Source organism: Ambystoma mexicanum, chromosome 8, assembly GCF_040938575.1.
Source record: "Ambystoma mexicanum isolate Mex_15411 chromosome 8, UKY_AmexF1_1, whole genome shotgun sequence".
NCBI lineage: Eukaryota > Metazoa > Chordata > Amphibia > Caudata > Ambystomatidae > Ambystoma > Ambystoma mexicanum.
This window is the reverse complement of record NC_090929.1, coordinates 653,618,725-653,637,617: the sequence shown is the minus strand read 5'-3', so window position 1 is coordinate 653,637,617 and position 18,893 is coordinate 653,618,725. Positions and strand designations below refer to the sequence as shown.

General features: G+C 45.6%; 1 protein-coding gene across 7 annotated transcripts in view; it reads left to right on the top strand.

Annotated features, from left to right (window-relative positions):
• PER3 (period circadian regulator 3) overlaps positions 1-18,893 on the top strand; it is a 494,927-nt gene that overhangs the window by 358,090 nt on the left and 117,944 nt on the right. For all 7 annotated transcript variants that reach the window (XM_069610411.1, XM_069610410.1, XM_069610408.1 and 4 more), the window contains 3 exons: positions 7,247-7,388; positions 12,081-12,205; positions 15,231-15,434. In XM_069610411.1, the coding sequence (XP_069466512.1) occupies positions 7,247-7,388; positions 12,081-12,205; positions 15,231-15,434 (471 nt within the window). The remainder of the gene's footprint in view (positions 1-7,246; positions 7,389-12,080; positions 12,206-15,230; positions 15,435-18,893) is intronic.

Below are 18,893 nucleotides of genomic sequence, written 5' to 3'. Positions count from 1 at the left end.
TTTATTTAGGGGAGCAAAAGAGTAGAGAGTGTGAGAAACCTGAGGGTATTCTCACTCCTAAAGCCTCTGGATTCTCTTCTCAGGTTTCCGGGGAAAGGTCATTGCTCTTGGATCCTGACCCTGGGGGCTGGAGAAGCGAGGGAGAATCACCTGGGTGGAGTGTCCTCTGAGTTTTGGAGTGGGGTACCGTCAGGCGAGACCTGGTCTTGCCTGACGGTACCCCCTTCCCCTAATAATGACCTACCTAACCCTCCCCCGACCTTAATGGGCTACTACATGTTCCCACATGTTCCCACATTTGACTGTTATAAGTACTTGGACAAGGAAGAGGTGTCTGAGAGTAGTAAACACTATACCTTCCTTGTACCACTTTGGTACTGGGCCGAAGAATAGGCCTAGAGAGAGTCGGGCATATCCCTTTTATCATGCTCAGGCACCCACCATAAAGACACACATCTGCAACATGTCGACTGGTTGCAGTTGTATAAAATGAGGATAAGAAAAGAGGCAGGGAGCGCAACATGGAGGCTGCGTGGGAGAGACCAGAAGAGAAACCCATGTGTGTGGAGGCAGCTGTGGTGGGACCAGTGCAGGAGCCAGCTCACTGGCAGAGACCCCGAAGAACTTGTCTTGCCCAAAGCAAGGGGGCCGTGTCAAGGCACAGGTGTGGGAGCCTCCAGAACAGAGCGCGATCAGCAGGAGCTGCAGAAGAAGCCTGGACAGAGAGGAGGCTGTCCAGGAGAAAAGCCTCTCTGGGTGCCGGTGTGCAGGGGAGACTGCCCGGAGGCTGAGCAGGGCACGCATCGGAAAGCCCACCAGCCTCGCGGGCAGAAAGGATCTGTGAGGGCCTTCGGAAGTTGCTGCCATCAGCCGGTGAGTGTCAGAGGGAACACAAGGGCACTGGCTTGCTCCAAACAGACTGAAATGGGAAACGGTCTTTGAAACCATTACAATACATGCCTATTGAATACCGAACCAAACAGAAACTTGAAATGACTCATAACAAGCATATTCTCCAGCATGGGGTCTGGCATGGATTCACATGCTCATGAATATTCCCCGTCGTCAGGCTGGGAATCCTCGGTACAGAAAAAAATCAGTATCAGTTTCGTTTCTGATCTGTCTTTCCTAGTAGTAACCAATCACTGATCTCTGGGTCATACTGCCCACAGCCAATGACTGCCCTCTCCCTAAACTCCGTCTCCGGCAGCCATCCTCAGATTTGGTAGCACGTAAAGTGGCAGTATGACCAAGTGAAGAGCCGCAGAGGGGTAGGCGTGAGGGTTCGCATGTGAATCCATGCCAGACCCATGCTGGAGAACAACAGTTACAGGTAAGTAACTTGTTCCTTCTCCAGCATGGGGTCTGGCATGGATTCACATGCTCATGAATATAAGATTACATAGCAGTACACACATGCACAACCACGGGAGGTGGCAAAAGGCTCAACATTAAGCAATACATAAACTCAACATTAAGCAACTCTTACCTCCTCACCAGGCCCTTCAGGCGAACAGGTTGCGCAGCACTGCTTGGCCGACCCTGGACTCCTCCCTGGAATCCCGATCGACGCAGTAGAATTTCGTGAAGGTGTGCGTCGACCTCCACGTAGCAGCCCTGCAGATGTCCAGCAGGGGCACACCAGACAAGAACGCCGTGGTAGCAGCGATCGCTCGAATGGTCGAATGGGCTCTCGGACAGCCTGGCAGCCGTCAACCGGTGACAGTGCATGATACAGCCGGAAAGCCATCTGGAAATGGAAGCCTTCGAGAGAGCCTTCCCTTGATTCACAGGTCCAAAGTTCACAAAAAGCTGTGACGTCTTCCGAAAACTCTTCGTGCCGTCCACGTAGAAGTGCTCTAGCTACATCCAGTAAGTGCAAAGTCCTCTCGGCCGGCGACAAAGGCGACGGGAAGAAAACTGGTAACACCAAGGGCTCGTTGAGGTGGAAGTCCGACGGCACCTTGGCCATGAATGTTCATGAGCATGTGAATCCATGCCAGACCCATGCTGGAGAACAACAGTTACAGGTAAGTAACTTGTTCCTTATAAATATCGAACTGCATAAAAACGTACAATTGAACATAACGAATGCATCATACTTACCGAACAGACTAGAAAATTCAAATTAAGCCTAATGAACACTGAGTTGAATAAAATGGCGAAATTCTACATAACAGAAATATATTGAATATCGAATTGAATGAAATCCTGAAAATATATATCTTGAATACTGAGTTCTTTAAGAACCTTATGATTAAGAACTTTATGAACAAAACAAACCTTGAAGAATAATTAAAATGCCCATGTGAAAGACTGCCACAGAAAGTGTGACAGTAATAAAACCCCACAAAGGTGAACTTTTATGGATCAATGTGGCAAGGCCACAGACTGGCGAAAGGCATGTCCTACATGGTGGTAACCATAAAGAGGTTGACAAGAAGGAACCAAAGGAGTGTCACCTTGCACAGAAAGCCAAGAGGCCAACCAAAAGGGATCAAGTAAAAGTGACTTGGTCCACAGGAGCAGGAGCTAAAGAACCTCTGTGACCCAAAATCTACCGATCCTGGAAGCGAGACCTGTGTGGTCTGACTACTGTCCCTAGATCAGTGATCCCTGAATAAGTGTGAAATAAACCGAGGATAAATATTGTGAATAAGCTGGTGAAACCAACCAGAAGGAGGATCAAGTTAACCTTGAGTTTTGAATAGTTTAAAATAAACTTGGTGGAAGTGAAGTCTTGGGGAAGGGCTCCCTGAGACATGAGGATCTATATACATATTGAGGGTGAAACCTCAAGACCCTTTGATAATTTGTGAACTGTGTTGCTTGGAACATGGGGAAGGGAACTCCTAGAACTGTTTGGAACTGTGTTTCTTGAGACTTTTTATGGAACTTTCTTGCACTTGGAGAAGGGAAGCTGAAAGGAAGTTAAAAGCTGGAAGAAGCTAAGACTTTGAGTTAAGCCCTATTTATTTTGTTAGTAACATCCCTGCACATTGTTTAGCTTTAGTTTTGAGGGCAAGAATAGGTTTTGGACACAGACAGACTTTTAAGTTGAACTCTTTGACTCTGACTTTCCTTAGTTTTGTTCAGGTAGGGAAATCCTACTGTAGTATAGGGTAAGGTAGACCTCCAGACATCTTGACATTTCCGTTAATAAACATCTTTTGTTAGAATTCCAAGTCTGTTGTCTGTGTCTTGCTTCATGATTCTTTCACAAGGGGTAGACTAAGAAGTAGTCAAGTTTGCTGTGCACAAGAGTAGAGAGAAGGGCTGTAGTTGAGTGGTGGGTGAGGTGTTGGCAGATTTGTCAAATGTTTAAGAGGCTGAGCCTGACTGCAGTGGCAGTGGCCTTGATGAACTGGTAGAGTTTAGATTGCTGTCAAGAAGATCCCAAAGGCTGCATTGTATTGGTGAGGAGGTGAGGATGTCCGCGGGTTAAGAGATGTGGGAGGGAAGAGTCGAGTTGGCATTGGAGGCATGGGTGGAATGGCCTATAGGGAACTCTGGTGATTTCCTGGTAGGCCTCAGCAACCTGGGCCTCTGTGTGTGGTATTTCCACATTATCTCATAGGAAAAGGGTTAGGCTTGCTGAAAATGGTTAATTTTGGGGCACTTAAAAAAATATTTCCAGTGCCTCTTTTGGTTCCCAGTCCACCCCTGATTGGAGGAAGGCAGAAAGATGTCTTACATATTTAAAGAGTTTAGTATGTGGCAGTGTATAGGCATCCAGTGGTGAATAGAAGTTAGGCAGTTTGTTATGCATTTAGAAATTGCAGCGGTGAAAGAGGTGAAGGAGAAGAATATCTGACTTGTATCAGCTGAGAGGTAATAGTTAAAGCCAAAGGAGGAACTGATTTCGCCAATGGAGGAGGTGTACAGAGTGAAGAGGAGTGGGCCAAGGACTCATCCCAGAGCGACAGGGGAGTTTTGGAGGAGGTGCTTGAACCCCATGAGCTATACAAGGAGTCGTCTGAGATGTAGGAGTACCCTCAGTTGAGTGCAGTAGCCTTGAAGCCGAGGAGGGAAAAACTTTGTAAGCGGGAGGAATGGTCCACATGGTCAAAGCAGCTGTAAAGTCTAGAAGAATTATAATGGAGAAGAGGTGAGATTCATGGGCATTGTTAAGAGAATTGGCAACATGGATGAGCGCCGTCTCAATGGAGTGTTTGCACTGGAATCCAGACTGGAGAGGGTCAATAAGTACATGGACCTCAAGATAGTTGATCATGTGATTGAGAACAACCTTCTCAGGGAGTTTAGAGTGGTAGTCTGTAAAATGAGTGGACGTTCGGTCGCAGATCTTTTTTTTTTTTAGGAATGGTATGGCTGTGGCTGTTTTCTTAACAGGGTGGGAAAATACCAGTTGAGAGAGACAGAATGAAGGTGGAGAGATGAACGGAGGCGACAGGTGCAAGTTTCCTAGCAACCTGTGGTTCAATGGGGTCAGTTGGGGTACAGGATGGGCTGGCAACGAAAAGAATGGCTAGTCGTTCATTGTGGGAGGTGAGAGAGCAGTGAGCTAAAACGAGGAGTGCAGGGAAAATGGGAGGAGGAGAGAATGAGGAAAAGGGTGGGAAACCTAGATGTGTTGACCCAGGTGTTCTGTATGTTGTTAATTTTTGTGGAAAAGAAGGTGGCAAAGCCATCGCCAGAGAGAGAAGAGGAACTGGAAGGGTTCTTTGAGTGGGGGGAGGAAGTATGACCTAGAGGGTCTTGGATTTTTTGTGAGGGTACGAGCAGAGAGAGGAAACCAGATTGGTGTATTAAGAGCATTTGGCTGTGTTGGGAGCTGTGGTCAAGGTCAGCAGAGTCCTTTTAAGTAAAGAAAAGACTTTGGGGTCAGTCTTTTCACCATTGGCGAAAGGAGCCGTGCATTGTCCTCAGCTGCTGGATGGAGGGTTAGATCTATGAATGAGGATGTGGATCGAAAGGCATTGATAGGGTAGTGGTTACAGTAAAGGTGAGTTCAATGGAGTGAACGAGTGAACTAGGGGGAGCGTGGAGCGATATCTTGACTTGGTCGAGGTAGGAGACAATGGAGTCAGGCTTGATTTTAGGTTTGGTGATAGATGAGGGAGTATGATGGGAGAGTGTGTAATGTGGGAGCAATAGGGAGGGTGAAGTGAGTGAGAGAGATTTCAGAGGCATAAGGCTCAATTGTGGGAGTAGAGGAGACCAGGGTGAATTTAGGAATATCAATAGAGAGAGTTCCTTTGCGTGTGGGTTGGAAGGTTTTGTGGAGTTTACTAGTGAGATGTCAGATTGACTGGAATCAAGTTGGAGCTGTTGGGCCGGAGTCAAATTGGGGAAGTTGAGGTCACTCATTATGATGGCAGCGACATCAGCTGGGATTGTTTCAAGTAAGACGTCAATATCGAGCAAGAAACGGTTGAGTGTGGATGATAGATGGTGAGGACAGCAAGAGAGGTGGACTGAGTAGTTGGAACAAGATATACTCAAAGGAGGAGGATCTTGCTGATCAAACGACGAATGGCACCACTTATTTTGGAGGGATGAGGGGAGTGAGAGAAATGGGCAGGGTTGGTGTCAAGGGGTGCCAGGGCAGCGATGTCATATGGGGGACCCAAGTTTCAGTGATACTCATCACCAAGAGTTTGAGATGATTGGAATTGAAATGATTCATGAGAAAGCCGTTTTAGTTGTAGAGGTATGGGCAATCCAAAGTCCCAGGGTGAGGTCAATAGGGGTGCGTAGGTAGAGGATGCAGTTGCTTGAGTAGATGAAGGGAAGGGAAGCGGTTGGGGAATATAAAGTTAAAGTGGGTTGGATGGGAGAGAGGGCAGCCACCCGAGTTTTGTTTGGGAGGTGAGTATAAGGGAGCTGGGGCATTTGAAGGAAGAGAGGGGTAGGTGAGAGAGAAAGAAAATAAGGAGAAGGAGCAGGATTTGCAGGAGAAGGCTAAATAAGGAGTGATGGGCAGGGTAAAGAGGGACCACTGTGTCCTAGGTGAGCAAGAGATGCAACTTAAGAAATCACAGGGACCTATCCGACCTAGAAATGCAAGTTATGAAATCACAGGTTCCTAGATTTACTAGAAATGCAATTTACAAGGTGCAGTTGGTATACACATTGCTGGAAATTTAAAAGTGATCTGTGCAGCTCTAGTGAATGGGACTTCCGTGGTAGTTCAGTATTGTTGGGGGAAATAGATGGAGGGGAGAATTGGGTAGAATTGGGCCCTAGATGCTACCAGTCCTAACTGTGCCAAAAAGAACCGGTCCTTGTCTCTGCAGCCCTTTTGATGGCAGGCGTTGGGACACCTCTTGATGGGGATTGAATGAATGCACAAGGGTTGTGTGTGCAATGAGTAGGATGCCTGCTTCTGAAATGGTGCTCAGGGACAAAGATCAGGCAAAATGGTGGTCTAATGTCACCATCTGTTTGGCAATTTCTTTGGGAGATTTAATGAAACATGTCAATTTATTTCAAAGAAATATTACTTTTCAGTCGCACTGACATGTATTGAATCCCTCAAAAATGGAACATCTTGATAGGCAGCAGAGGGAACTACTTTGCACTCAAAACATGCACTGTTTTGTAACTTTGACATTAATTCAAGTCTTGTTCTTTGGAGCCATCTCGGTATGCATGAGAGTTGGAGAGTAACCTTGTTGGTATTCAGATTTGTCAGTGTAATCAACTTGCTCTGAGTTTGCACAGCGTAATGCTTCAAATGACCATGGACTCTCTGGGCCGATACACAAAGAAGTAACCAGTGGTAACTGTGACTAGCTCCTCACTTACTCTTCTGTTCCGTATTGGCCAGGTGTACCTCAGAGTTACTCCTGGTCACGTAGTAAATAGAATAATGTGTTCTCCAGGAGTAGGTTACTCCTGGTAACTTTTTATTTGTGAATGGAGTTGTCTCTCTCCAGGGAAAACAGAGGTACGCCTGTGGACTTCTTTATGAATCACCCCCTACATGAGCTACATGTAAATTCTCCTTGTCCTCATACTGCACAAACTGTGTCTGCTGGCTGAGTCCTTCACGCCACTCCATATTGCCAAGTGATCATTAGTTCAATGAAAGGCTGGACCCAGTGTGAGGCCTGCGGTATGCAAAGAACATGGCTTATGGTGCCCTTTCTATTCACTAATCATGCATTTAAGAGAAATATTACATGAGAAAAACATGTTCCAATGATAGCCATACATTTGCCATTTAGCTCACATGTACTGCAGTCGTTTTCAATCTGATTTTGCTGTCTTTTGTTTTTAGGTAAGGCCCCTACCACTGCTTCCTACTTCCCGCTTGCAATTGGCCTCCCTGAGGGACAGACTACGTCATCCTGTGACACCTCAAGGAAAGGACAGCATATTCCATCGTATCAGCAGATCAACTGTGTGGACAGTATTATCAGGTACAATACGTACACTAACAATGGGCGGCCAAGTGTTTAGCAAAGAGCTCATGCTAATGACCGTACTCATGGTCATTGGCTCATTACTCACTGGAGTGTCTTTTTTTAGGATGGAGTGGCTGCTTTTCTGCTCTGTTATATAAACAGTAGTGATATGTAGGTGCCTAATGTGCAAAAATGATTTTTCTGAAGCCACAATACACTTAACCATCCGCCTAGGGTTTCCGCTATGAACACGTACAGCCTTTTGTTACCATGCCAACATGACATCAGTGTTAAATGGTAGTACATCTGCAGGTCAGCAAGATAAGCATTTGTATTAAATACTTTTTACATTTTAGAGTGCATAATTAATTTGCAGTAGCTTGCTGCTGTCAGTGGTGCAAATGGAAAAAATGTGGTGGGGGATCCCACAACACAAGGGCCAGGGTGGGGGAGGAGTTGGAGGGCGGGGGGTGCTGCCCGGGCGGTGTGGTCTAGAGGGGGCAGGGCTCGTAGTGTGCATCCAGCAATGCTGTGCTCCTCCTCCCCATCCTGCTTCTGCTCACCTCGCACTTTCTCCTCTCCCCCACGTAGCTAGTGAAATATTGCTGCCTTTTATAGTATGGCTCATCAGGACATTGCAACCACAATGGATATGATTCTTACCTTGTTCATGGCTGGGCTTCTGTCCACTTAATTGGGTTTAGGCTCTTGCACCCACCTCCTCGCGTAGTGCGTAGACCCTCCCTCTTTTTGTTTCATTTGAAGTGAAGAGGATTGCAGACTATTGAAGCTCGGCCTCTAGATGGGTCCCCTGTGTTTTTATCAGGCAGGGGGATTATGGCTGCACCCCATGCAGCCATTTCAACTGCCTAGTTTCTTGAGAATTGTCACTGCTCTGTAACGCAAGACTTAAAGGAGGCTGCAATCCACGATTGAGCGTTCTGTCTCTGACGAGTTCATTCTCTAGAGTCTGGTCTGGGATCCAGGTTAAGCATTGTCCCTCATCTTGGAGCCATGCTGGGATCCTGCTTTGCACCTGGATCCGTGGAATCCGTTCCTGCTTGGTGACATGCCTTTCTCCCTCTCATCATAGGGGTGGGGTGTGTGCGTGTGTGTGTGTTGTGTGTGTGTTGTGTGTGTGTGTGTGTGTGTGTTTTGCCAGATATCTGAAACAGGGAGATGCGCTCTTCATCTCTCTTACGAGCATATGGATAAGGGAACTATGGGGGATCCCTTGTTTACCATTTCCAGGGGTCACATCACGGAGCAGGTGGCTCCCCCACACGCCCATTGATTGACAGCCTCTCTCTCTTTTCTAGAGAGGCCACAGTGACTTTGTCACAATACAAATCAAGAAAGGTTTGCTAGATTGTTTACACGTTCTGCTGTGCTGGATGGTCAAGATAATGGACAGCTACATGAAGAAAAGTAACTTCATGTGTCGCCCTCTTCTGACCATTTTATCACCCAGCCAACATTTTACGTAGGATGTTAGGAGTTTCTTGTGGTCCCGGGCGGAAGGGCTGCGACTGGATTGTCCCTTTTGGGGCCGAAGTTATAGTGATTTGCACATTGTTATTATCTTGAAACAGAACATAAGGCTGTAAAACTGCCCAAAACATGTGCCACTCCTCATTCATTCAAAGCTTTCAATCCATCACTTTGATTGTTACATTATGTTATCTTGTATTTGTATAGCTCCTCCTGCCATATGGTTTGGCCATAAAGCGCTGTAGGTAGGGTGGCCCTTCTGGAAACCATACTCTGTGAAGACAAGGAAAGGGAGCATAGCAGTAAATACAGCAGTAACCTTGGGATCATCTTCGACTCCTCTCTCCCCTTCCACCCTCACAGGATAGGTCGGGGGCAAAGCGTTTGTCTTGGAAGCAAGACAGTGCAGCACAACACATGTTCCGATCCCGTGCTTAGAAACCACTGGTTGGTAATAAACGTGTTATAAAAGAACAATTATAATTATAATCACAGATCTTGCCAAAAAGTCAAACTTTCTGCTCCACCTCCTCAGAGGCATTCTCCCTTTCCTCACCTTTCCCCAGAAGCTCAATGTCTCCAGAACTATGGTTCTCTCTAAGCTGGACAACTGCAACAGCCTCTTACTCATGTTTCCTCGTTCCTCCCTTCGCTCTCTTCAACTAACTCAGCATAGGGCCACAAGACTTATCCTTGGTCTCAAGCCCAGTGACCGCATTTCGGCAGCCCTAAAATATCTCCACTGGCTCCCAGTGGCTGAAATTCTAGACCCTCTGCATCATCCACACGGCCTTCTGGGGCCTGGGACCCCGCTACATCCAACTTTCTCTCCCTAAACTCCTCCCTGCTAAAGTCCTTTGGTCCTCTAGCTCTAACTATTTTCAGATCAGATGCTTATCCAAGCAGAGCGTGGGGGGAGGGGTAGATCTGTTTCTTCGGCAGGAGCCTCCCTCTGGAACGGCCTTCCTGCCCCTCTCAGACTTGAGACTGGATCTCGTTAAGTTCTGGAAACTTCTCAAGACTTATTTCTCCTCCTCCTACCCTTGCTAATGTCCCCCTGCTGCTGCGAGTGGTGCCTGGTCCCTGATGTGCCTCACTGGGGCCTGGCCCTTCTCGTCCAGTCTAACCCAGAACCCCTTAACCAGCACTTGCCCTCCGGCACCCTTCCCTGACCAGCCTGAATCTGGTCCACCCCTTTGTCGCACTAGCTGACCCCTACCCCTAGCACCCCCCTGGCACTTGCCCTCCTGAGCCGCTCTCAGTACTTACCCAGCCCATGCCTTCCTGCACTTCTCCCTCCCCCTCTTCCCTCATCCCAGCCCTTCCGCTCTGACCTGCCCCCTACACTTATTGTCACTGCACTTGCACGATTCAAATGTCACAAGGCCTGGTAGAACCGTGTTTTACTGTTATTGCTTTTCTCCTCTGTCCCCCGCCCATTGTCTTCTTGTGGCGCATGAACACTTGTATAGGTGCAATCCAAATATCCAATAGATAAAATAAAATAAATACAATGAGTAATAGTATAAAGGAACTGTTCAGAAACATTTAGAAGTGATCAGGAAAGGCAGAGAAGTCTAGTGTAAATACATTGGAAGATGAAGGGTGGCTAGAGAAGAGGTATGGGTTATATTGAGCTGGAAAAGACCATGTGCACAGCTGGACCGAACTTAATGTAGGACTCCACTGTGCTCCATGGCCGGCTTCCCTCTGCAAGGAAAGGTAGTGGGAATAAGATGTGCAAGAAGCCCTAAAGCAACTAAGAGATGAGAGCTCTGCTGTTGCATCCAATGTACAAGCATATGGTAGCAGCTGTGAGATATCTGGACCAAACGTTTGTGTGACTCTGCCACACAGCTAAGGACAAAGCGCTACAATGGAAGGAAGCTGGAAAAGGTGTATGAACCTTCAGAAAAACAGTCTGCGGTTTTATGACTCTGCTATGCCGCTCATGCAGCGTGCATGCGCAATTCATCACATGTAGACACATAAAGATTAAGGGCAACTGTAGAGGTTGTGAATGTCACTAGACTAAGGCACTGCAGTGTGGCATTGTGGGTTGCAGGAGGCTCAGGTTCGAGGAAGGCTGGAGACTGGAAGGAGTAAGATAACGTAGGTTATGACAGAAGCAAAGGAGACCAGAGAGGTGGCCACAAATTAGAGCAGGAAGAGATGTAGAGAGCTGAAGAGGAGGTCAGAACTTTGAGAGGAAGGGGATGTAACAGCAGAAGAATTGAGGGAGGTGGTAAAACTGTGGAGTGGAAGGAGGTAATAAAATAAGTGAAGAGGAAGGAAGCAGTAACATCAGTGGGGAGTGATCATGAGAGACTTCGGACACTGCACGAGGAGGAAGGACCAGAAGCTAAGCCTTGTGAAGGAAAGGAGCCGGTGGAGGGGACAGAAGTCTGTGGCCAAGAGGAGCCTATATAGATCCTCCGTGTTTGCCCTGCAATGAAGTGTCAGCAGAGGGCCCTGAGGTTTTCAAAAGAGCTCCTCTGGAGCCTGTGCATGAATGTGACTTTTGGTACTTCTGATGGCTTTCATTGTTGCCACACCTTTTGCCAAGATGTTTCTTGTGTTTCAACCTTCTCTACTTAACCCTTTCATAATTCTACCACCTGTCCAATCAGTATGTGTATGGACTTGATGGTGCGAGGACACTGTAATCAGTGCTCCAGATAAGATTTGGAAGTGGCAGTATTTTACTCCCTATTTTTTGGAGTTAAAATGATTTTTTAGGGAGTAAAAATGTAAGTCCAATTCCCAATAGGAGGATTTTCTAACAACCATGTAAAAATATGTTTTAACTGGAAAACGGAGCGTTTTTTTTACCATGATTTTTTTTCACCTTGTTAGTCATACACATTAAGAGATGCATGTTTACTGCTTCTGATCAGGCAGTTATAATAGTAGTTTTTTCACGTGGTACTACAGGTCCAAACATATCCATATAGCTGGGTGATTGAAAGCCGGGCACAAGGTTCTTTGTATCCATTTCCTATTTTTTGTTGGGAGTATTTGTACTGCCTCTTTTTTATTTGTTGGGGGTATTTGCCTATTTTTAGGGATTGGAGTTAGCTGATATACCCCTTAATCTGTAGGGATGCCTGTAATACAGCACAACAGATTAGACAAGAGTTAAAGATTTTTGTGATAGGACAACTCTATTTTTAGATGTTGGTTATTTTGAGATTGTGTACTTTTTTGATTCCACAGGTACCTTGAGAGCTACAGCATCCCTGCACGGAAAAGGAAGAGCATATCCTCTATAAACACATCCTCGTCTTCACAGGAGGGCAGATTGACCCGGCATGGACGGAGGGGATCAAAAACTTTGGAAGGTATCTCTCACAACCGTCCATGCATACATTGCCAAGGCACCGTAAACAAAATGTGTTTTGTGTAGTTATTTGAAACAGAACGGATGCATTCCTGACTGGCTGTAAGACTGGTGTCATGCTTGTACTCATTTAGAAACATATGCACTCTAGGTGCTTTTACATAAGCATCCTTATAAAATGTTGGATCAGTGGAGCAAAAACGATGTGTTTAGATTGTAGTAAATGGTAAATGCGTACAATTACACATCCTCCTTTTGCCGGCTTCTAGCATTGTGATTAGCCAACCAAGTAACATTCTTTTTTAGTGTATAAATATTTTATTCAGATCAAAGGTACAATAAAACCTATCAATAATACATATGAAAATCAATATACAGTAGAACATGTTTCAAATAATCATGCATATTCATGGATAATTATAAACCATATTCTCTGAATCGTTAAGAAAACAAGAATAACATAGTGTTTAGCACAAGAAAAATAACAATTTAAGTTCAGGTGAAGGACAAAATCAAGTCCAATTTAACATTTGGATCGATAGTAACACCTTGTAAATCTATATGGGTGTAGAAGATAACAGCAAATGACAAACAATGGGGAGAGAAAAAAATCAATCAATTGGTGTATAAATAAAGAATCGAGATGCATATAAACACAACTGAATTCGCTTTGATGAGTGTTGACAACAATCCACTTATTCAGTGTGTAAGGGTTGATATCATCCAAATAGTTTGTAAAGAGACGCCATGTGTTTCCTCATGCTTAATGTTTCATTTGTGCACAGCTGAAGTTTAAGACATGGGAGCCAGAAGCTGCTTGGTATTGCTTATCTTCAAGTGCAAAATGAAGAAAACGTTTTATCAGTGCATTTTATTAAAATATTTTAACTATTTTTTTGCAGCACGTTCACCGCTACGTGTTAGCTATCTTAAATCCAAACAGATTCTGCATTGAATATATGGAACAGCAAATGGAAGATCTTTTATATTAGATTAAGCAAGAGGCCAGGTATTAAAGGGAATGACAGTGTGTGGCCATGTATTATAAGTAATAAAATACCCCCTTTGGTATTTAAGAAGGAGTTCTGTGATCTTATAAATTAACTCGGCTGGTCACGGAACTCCTCCGGGCCTTGCAATATCCTTATAACGTACAGTAGGGTGCACTTTATCCCATACATATAGTCAATCCAGTTTACCCTGCTTCAGATACGCTAACGTAGATTGCAGATTGTTCCGTGTCTGAAAGCTACCTCTGCAAGTAGGGTAAATAACGATCAGAGGGCTCAGTGAGTTACGCGCCACCCGCAGAGATCTCTTTACAACCTAAAGTGACAGGTTTTCAAACCTGACTGTGTGACTCAGCAGGTCATCCTTCTGTCATTAAGAAATGGAGTACCAATAAAGTGGGTTATAAAATCGCCTATGTCTACAGCGCTTAGAAGAGTCCAAAATACAACACAAAACGCTATGTAAAAACTTGATATTGATATGATTATCTAACTGGTGCCAATAGTTAACCCTTCCATATCAGCAGGTCATAACTCATTCATTTTAAATTGCTAACCAAGTTAAAAGTAAAAACAACCAAAATGGTAGTTTTTGAGCCTCTAGGCACATTTATATCTATATTTTCTTGTGCCGCCTCATGAGTGTTTGCCACAAGATTTGATGTTCAGCTCGGCCCCGAATGCTTTTTAAATGTTGAATCTCAGAAGGGCTAGTGATTGCAAAGCACACATGGATGCAATACCACGTCATGTGGTTATCATATCATATACTGTGGGATTTATATTGCTCACCACTGCCATTTGCCTGGTCTCCCGGCTCTCTGGTGGATCTGAAAGTGAGGGTGTGGGTGAGGTTGGGGAGAGAGGGAAAATGCAAGATGGCGCTCCAGTGGATCTGAAAGAGGGGTGGGTGGGTATGGTAAGTGGGGAGAGAAAAAATGGGAAGAAAAAAAATGCAAGATGGCGCTCGGGTGGATCTGAAAGAGGGATGGGTGGGTATGGTAAGTGGGGAGAGAAAAAATGGGGAGAAAAAAATGCAAGATGGCGCTCGGGTGGATCTGAAAGTGAGGGTGTGGGTGAGGTTAGTGGGGAGAGGGAAAATGCAAGATGGCGCTCTAGTGGATCTGAAAGAGGGATGGGTGGGTATGGTAAGTGGGGAGAGAAAAAATGGGGAGAGAAAAAATGCAAGATGGCGCTCTAGTGGATCTGAAAGAGGGGTGGGTGGGTATGGTAAGTGGGGAGAGAAAAAATGCAAGATGGCGCTCGGGTGGATCTTAAAGAGAGGGTGTGGGTGAGGTTAGTGGGGAGAGGGCAAATGCAAGATGGCGCTCAGGTGGATCTGAAAGTGAGGGTGTGGGTGAGGTTGGGGAGAGAGGGAAAATGCAAGATGGCGCTCTAGTGGATCTGAAAGAGGGGTGGGTGGGTATGGTAAGTGGGGAGAGAAAAAATGCAAGATGGCGCTCGGGTGGATCTTAAAGTGAGGGTGTGGGTGAGGTTAGTGGGGAGAGGGAAAATGCAAGATGGTGCTCTAGCAGATCTGAACGAGAGGTGGGTGGGTGAGGTCAATCGGGTAGAAAATGCAAGATGGCGCTCCAGTGGATCTGAAAGAGAGGTGGTGGGTATGGTTAGTGGGGAGAGAAAAAATGCAAGATGGCGCTCGGGTGGATCTTAAAGAGAGGGTGTGGGTGAGGTTAGTGGGGAGAGGGCAAATGCAAGATGGCGCTCCAGTGGATCTGAAAGAGAGGTGGTGGGTGAGGTTAATGGAGAAAGAGGGTAAATGTAAGACGGCTTTGTGTTGATGTGTGTATTCATCTGAAGGTGCTGTTATTTCAGGCCAACAACGTAAGAGAACACTTGGCATCCCTATTTTGTTGTGCTATGTGAAAGCTCGTGCGTGAAGGAATGGGTGAATGTGTTATTTTCTTCAGATGCATCGCAATCCCTCAGAGGGATCACTCCTGTGTTCTTTGGTTCCCAGAAGTGACTCATGTATTGTGTTTTTCTTTTCTCATCCAGATGGGTCTCCGGCACCCACACCTGTTCCTCGAAGTAAGTTGTCTGCGCGCTCGATGGGTCGGTCCGAAGCACGCGCAGCCGCCACTGTGGTTGGAGCGCCCATCACGGACCTCACCCTGTCCATCAAGGCCATGAGTGTGGTGTCCGACACCAGCAAGTGCAGTTACAGCAGTACCATAGTGCACGTGCCCCACCCCGAATCAGGTGACCAGAGACTATGTGTGGGGCTGGAGGGGAGGGAGGGGCATTATATATTTCATGCTGTGATTTTGGAAAGTTTTAAAGACCAGCACATGTATTGCTTTAAAATCCTCCATGGCAATCTTGTCATAGTTCACATTGGCATCCTGTGGCAATGCAACCTTCTGAACCTGGTTTCCATTATGCCCTTAAGATAGCTGAGGTGGCTTATCTAGATCAGAGAGTTAGGCGCTCGTTTCTGGCATCTGTGTGGCCCATTCACTCAATGATTTAAATCACACAAGGGCCGACTCAGCCCTTGACCTTCACGAATAGGTGCGATAATGTAACTTGGGCAGGAACTAAGGCTATTGTGATATTAGAGTCAAATACCAGGATTACTTGTTGATAATCTTGTTTGCTCTGAATCCTAATCTTCATTGTCACAGTTCGGTATTGGTTGAGGGCGATCGATCAGGACAAACACTTACATTTTAAAGTTTTTTGTTATTCCCTTTTCAGGCTTGAGGCGCCTTACTTCTAGGGCTGGGTCATAAGGCCATTTCCTCTTCTAGATCTTCCTTTTTTTTAATCCAAGTTCACAGATCAAAGCCTGGGCCCAGTCCCTGAAGGGTGGAAGGGATGAGCACTGTGACGAAGAAGAGTATGATTTAGATTAATCAAGATTACCAGTAAGTAGTCCGGGTGCTATCGCTCCTTATCCCAGACCTCTCTTGCTGAAGATCTACTGTGCCACCAGACGGTAAAATATCAATAATATAGAACATACTTCAAGTGCAAACACCCATCCATTAAAGGGGACACAAACTATATGCAAGGGGTGTATTCCCCACTTTTGCCGAATGGCAACTACATTACATGGAATTGTTTCTCCTACTTTTTTACCACTTTTCTAAACGTACAGATGGGAAGTTTGTGTAAGGTGTATAATAAGGGAGTTTGAAAGGGGGTGCTAGGCTGTTTCGCCCGTTGTTCATGGTAAAATAAAAGGGCAAATTCAGTGAAAAAACCTTTCATGGAAATGCTGTTTGTCAAATAAAAGTCGGCGAACGCTCATACATCCTACGTAAGGCGATCATGAAGACGCGCAGTCTGGAGAACGTCCGGCCTCCCATGGCCCCGCCCACATCCATCAGACTGCATCGTTTCATCCCACTCAAATTTGCGAAGAATTATCTTTGCAGTTGGTCGAAAGCGAGAAGCCACTTTTAGCAAAAAGAATGGACATGTGCAGACATGTTCCCTTTCTGGAGGGAATCTTAGGCAAGTATCTGTGCACACTGGGGACCTCAGTTCGCCCGGGCATCGGCACTAGTAAGAACACTTTCACTGAAAGAAATGTCAACAGGGCCTCTGTCAAAGGTCTGAAAGGTCTTCTTGTCATGCTTGAAAAGCCATGCATTCCTGTGGTGTACTTTAAGCTTTTCAAATGCAAAAGGCCAGTGGAAAAATAGCAAGTATGTGTTTTGGATCACAAGCAGTTTCAGTTGGTACAGTTAGCCAGGAGGACATATATCAGTTCCCAGAATTAGTAAGGGATGGTAAGAATGTATTCAGTGCATTGTAATTGTTCATTTGTAAAGCGCTTGTACACAAGTGAAGTGCTTCAAAGTGGGAAGGGAACAAGGGAATACAGAGTCATTCTTAGGCCTTGAAGTTTCCGAATGATATAACAAAAATCAATGATCATACTAGGCCTGACGGCATTACTACTAGTGCAAGCACAAGACAAGAAGGGGTGGGGGAGGAGAGGGAGTAGAACATACAGAAACAAAAAACCACTGTACTAGGCCTGGCAAACTAGGCCTGGTGCATTCTGGGTAATGTAAGTGCACAAGAAGGAGGTGAAAGAGAGGGTGAAAGGAAAACGTGCACCCAGTCCAGCAGGGCCCCATCATAGGTGAACTACTTCTGCTAGGTAGGCAGCTGTGGGGAGTGTAAATTATGACAGAGAATAGGTTTCCTAATGTAAATTTTCAATGTATGATTTCCCTGGTTGATCTTTGAGGTGGCATACAAGGAGCCACACCTTGAACTTCATCAAGCACCAAGCCTATTCATTACCCCTGCAGCAAAGAACTAAAAACAGGTTAAACACCGCTCTGTGATCATTGAGCACCTTTTGCAAAGGCCTTTCTTTGGCCAGCAAACATCATAAAATATAATAAAAGGCCAGATGTAGGTTTGTCCAATGCTGTCATGTGCAGTAGAGACTGCTCGCTTTGCCTGTTGTCACTGCTAGAGGGAGCTGTTGCTTTAAGATATATAGTGGTCCTAGTATGTTAATGAAAACTGTTTCTATTAACTTGAATTGCAATCAATTGCGATCATATATACCACATAACATATTAATACTCTGAAAATGTCTTTCTTTACGCACTTTGGCCCGTGTACACAGGCTCTCACATTAGTATATATATATATATATGTATATATATCCTTAGAAAATATACGATTTGCCCTTCTTTGCAGCGTCATTCTGTGGCAAAATTCTAGATAAAGCAATAGAGGGTGAAGGTGAGTGGCTTGCTTCAGATTTCCCAGAACATGTTTGTCTGACTCTGCACAGTGGAATAAAGGGAGGCTGCCAGCAGCGAGCTGAAACCCTACATGACCACTTAAAAACGCTATTAACCTTTCTTTGTCAAAGTCACTGGGCCTCCACTAAGTTGTGTGGTCCCATTTCATCTGTCAGCCTCCTATGAGGGTGTAACTGCTTTGACCAACATTTCCGCGGCCAGAATCAATAAACCCTCAAAACTATTTTGAATTCATTTGAGGGACTACTGTCGTTTATTCGTGAGGGTGCTTATACTGACGTTTAACAGCAGCAGCTGCTGCCCGCCTCTCCTGCTACCCTCGGATTGGCAATCTGTAGCTGGAGATGTCTGCGTGCCCACAGGCCCTGGATGACCATCAGGCTCTCCCCAGAGAGTGTGGTAAAGTGATCTTGACAGTGGTACTGGGGATTAGTGCACAGCGTGGAAAGGCATCTGTGCAGTATAGAGGGATAATGCACTCAGGGAGTCTTGGAGCATGGACGCAGTGACGGTGAGCATTATATTGATTATATTGAATCATTTTCGGAAGAATTAAAACATGACATAACAGACGTATTTGTAAAGCGAGCGTATCTTGGGTTAATAACAGATGTTTATTATTAACCAACTTAATGGTACTCATTTTATCGACATCAGAAGGATGAAGCCGATTCGCACCTGTGACCATGAGGTCAAACACAGGTCTCTGTAGTGGATGCATTAGTCCACTGAGCCACAGACTCGGCTAAAGGTGTAGCCCCCCGCCCCAAATCGATGTTTCGAAATCCAGCCACTCTCTTGAACACCAGGGCTGTGTGTGTGTGTGTGTCCGCACCCTGGGTTAGGACTTGCCATCCTCCTTATCTCACGCGCACATGGCTTAGTTGAGGGGCAAGTCATACAACATATGCCAGGCCCGGCT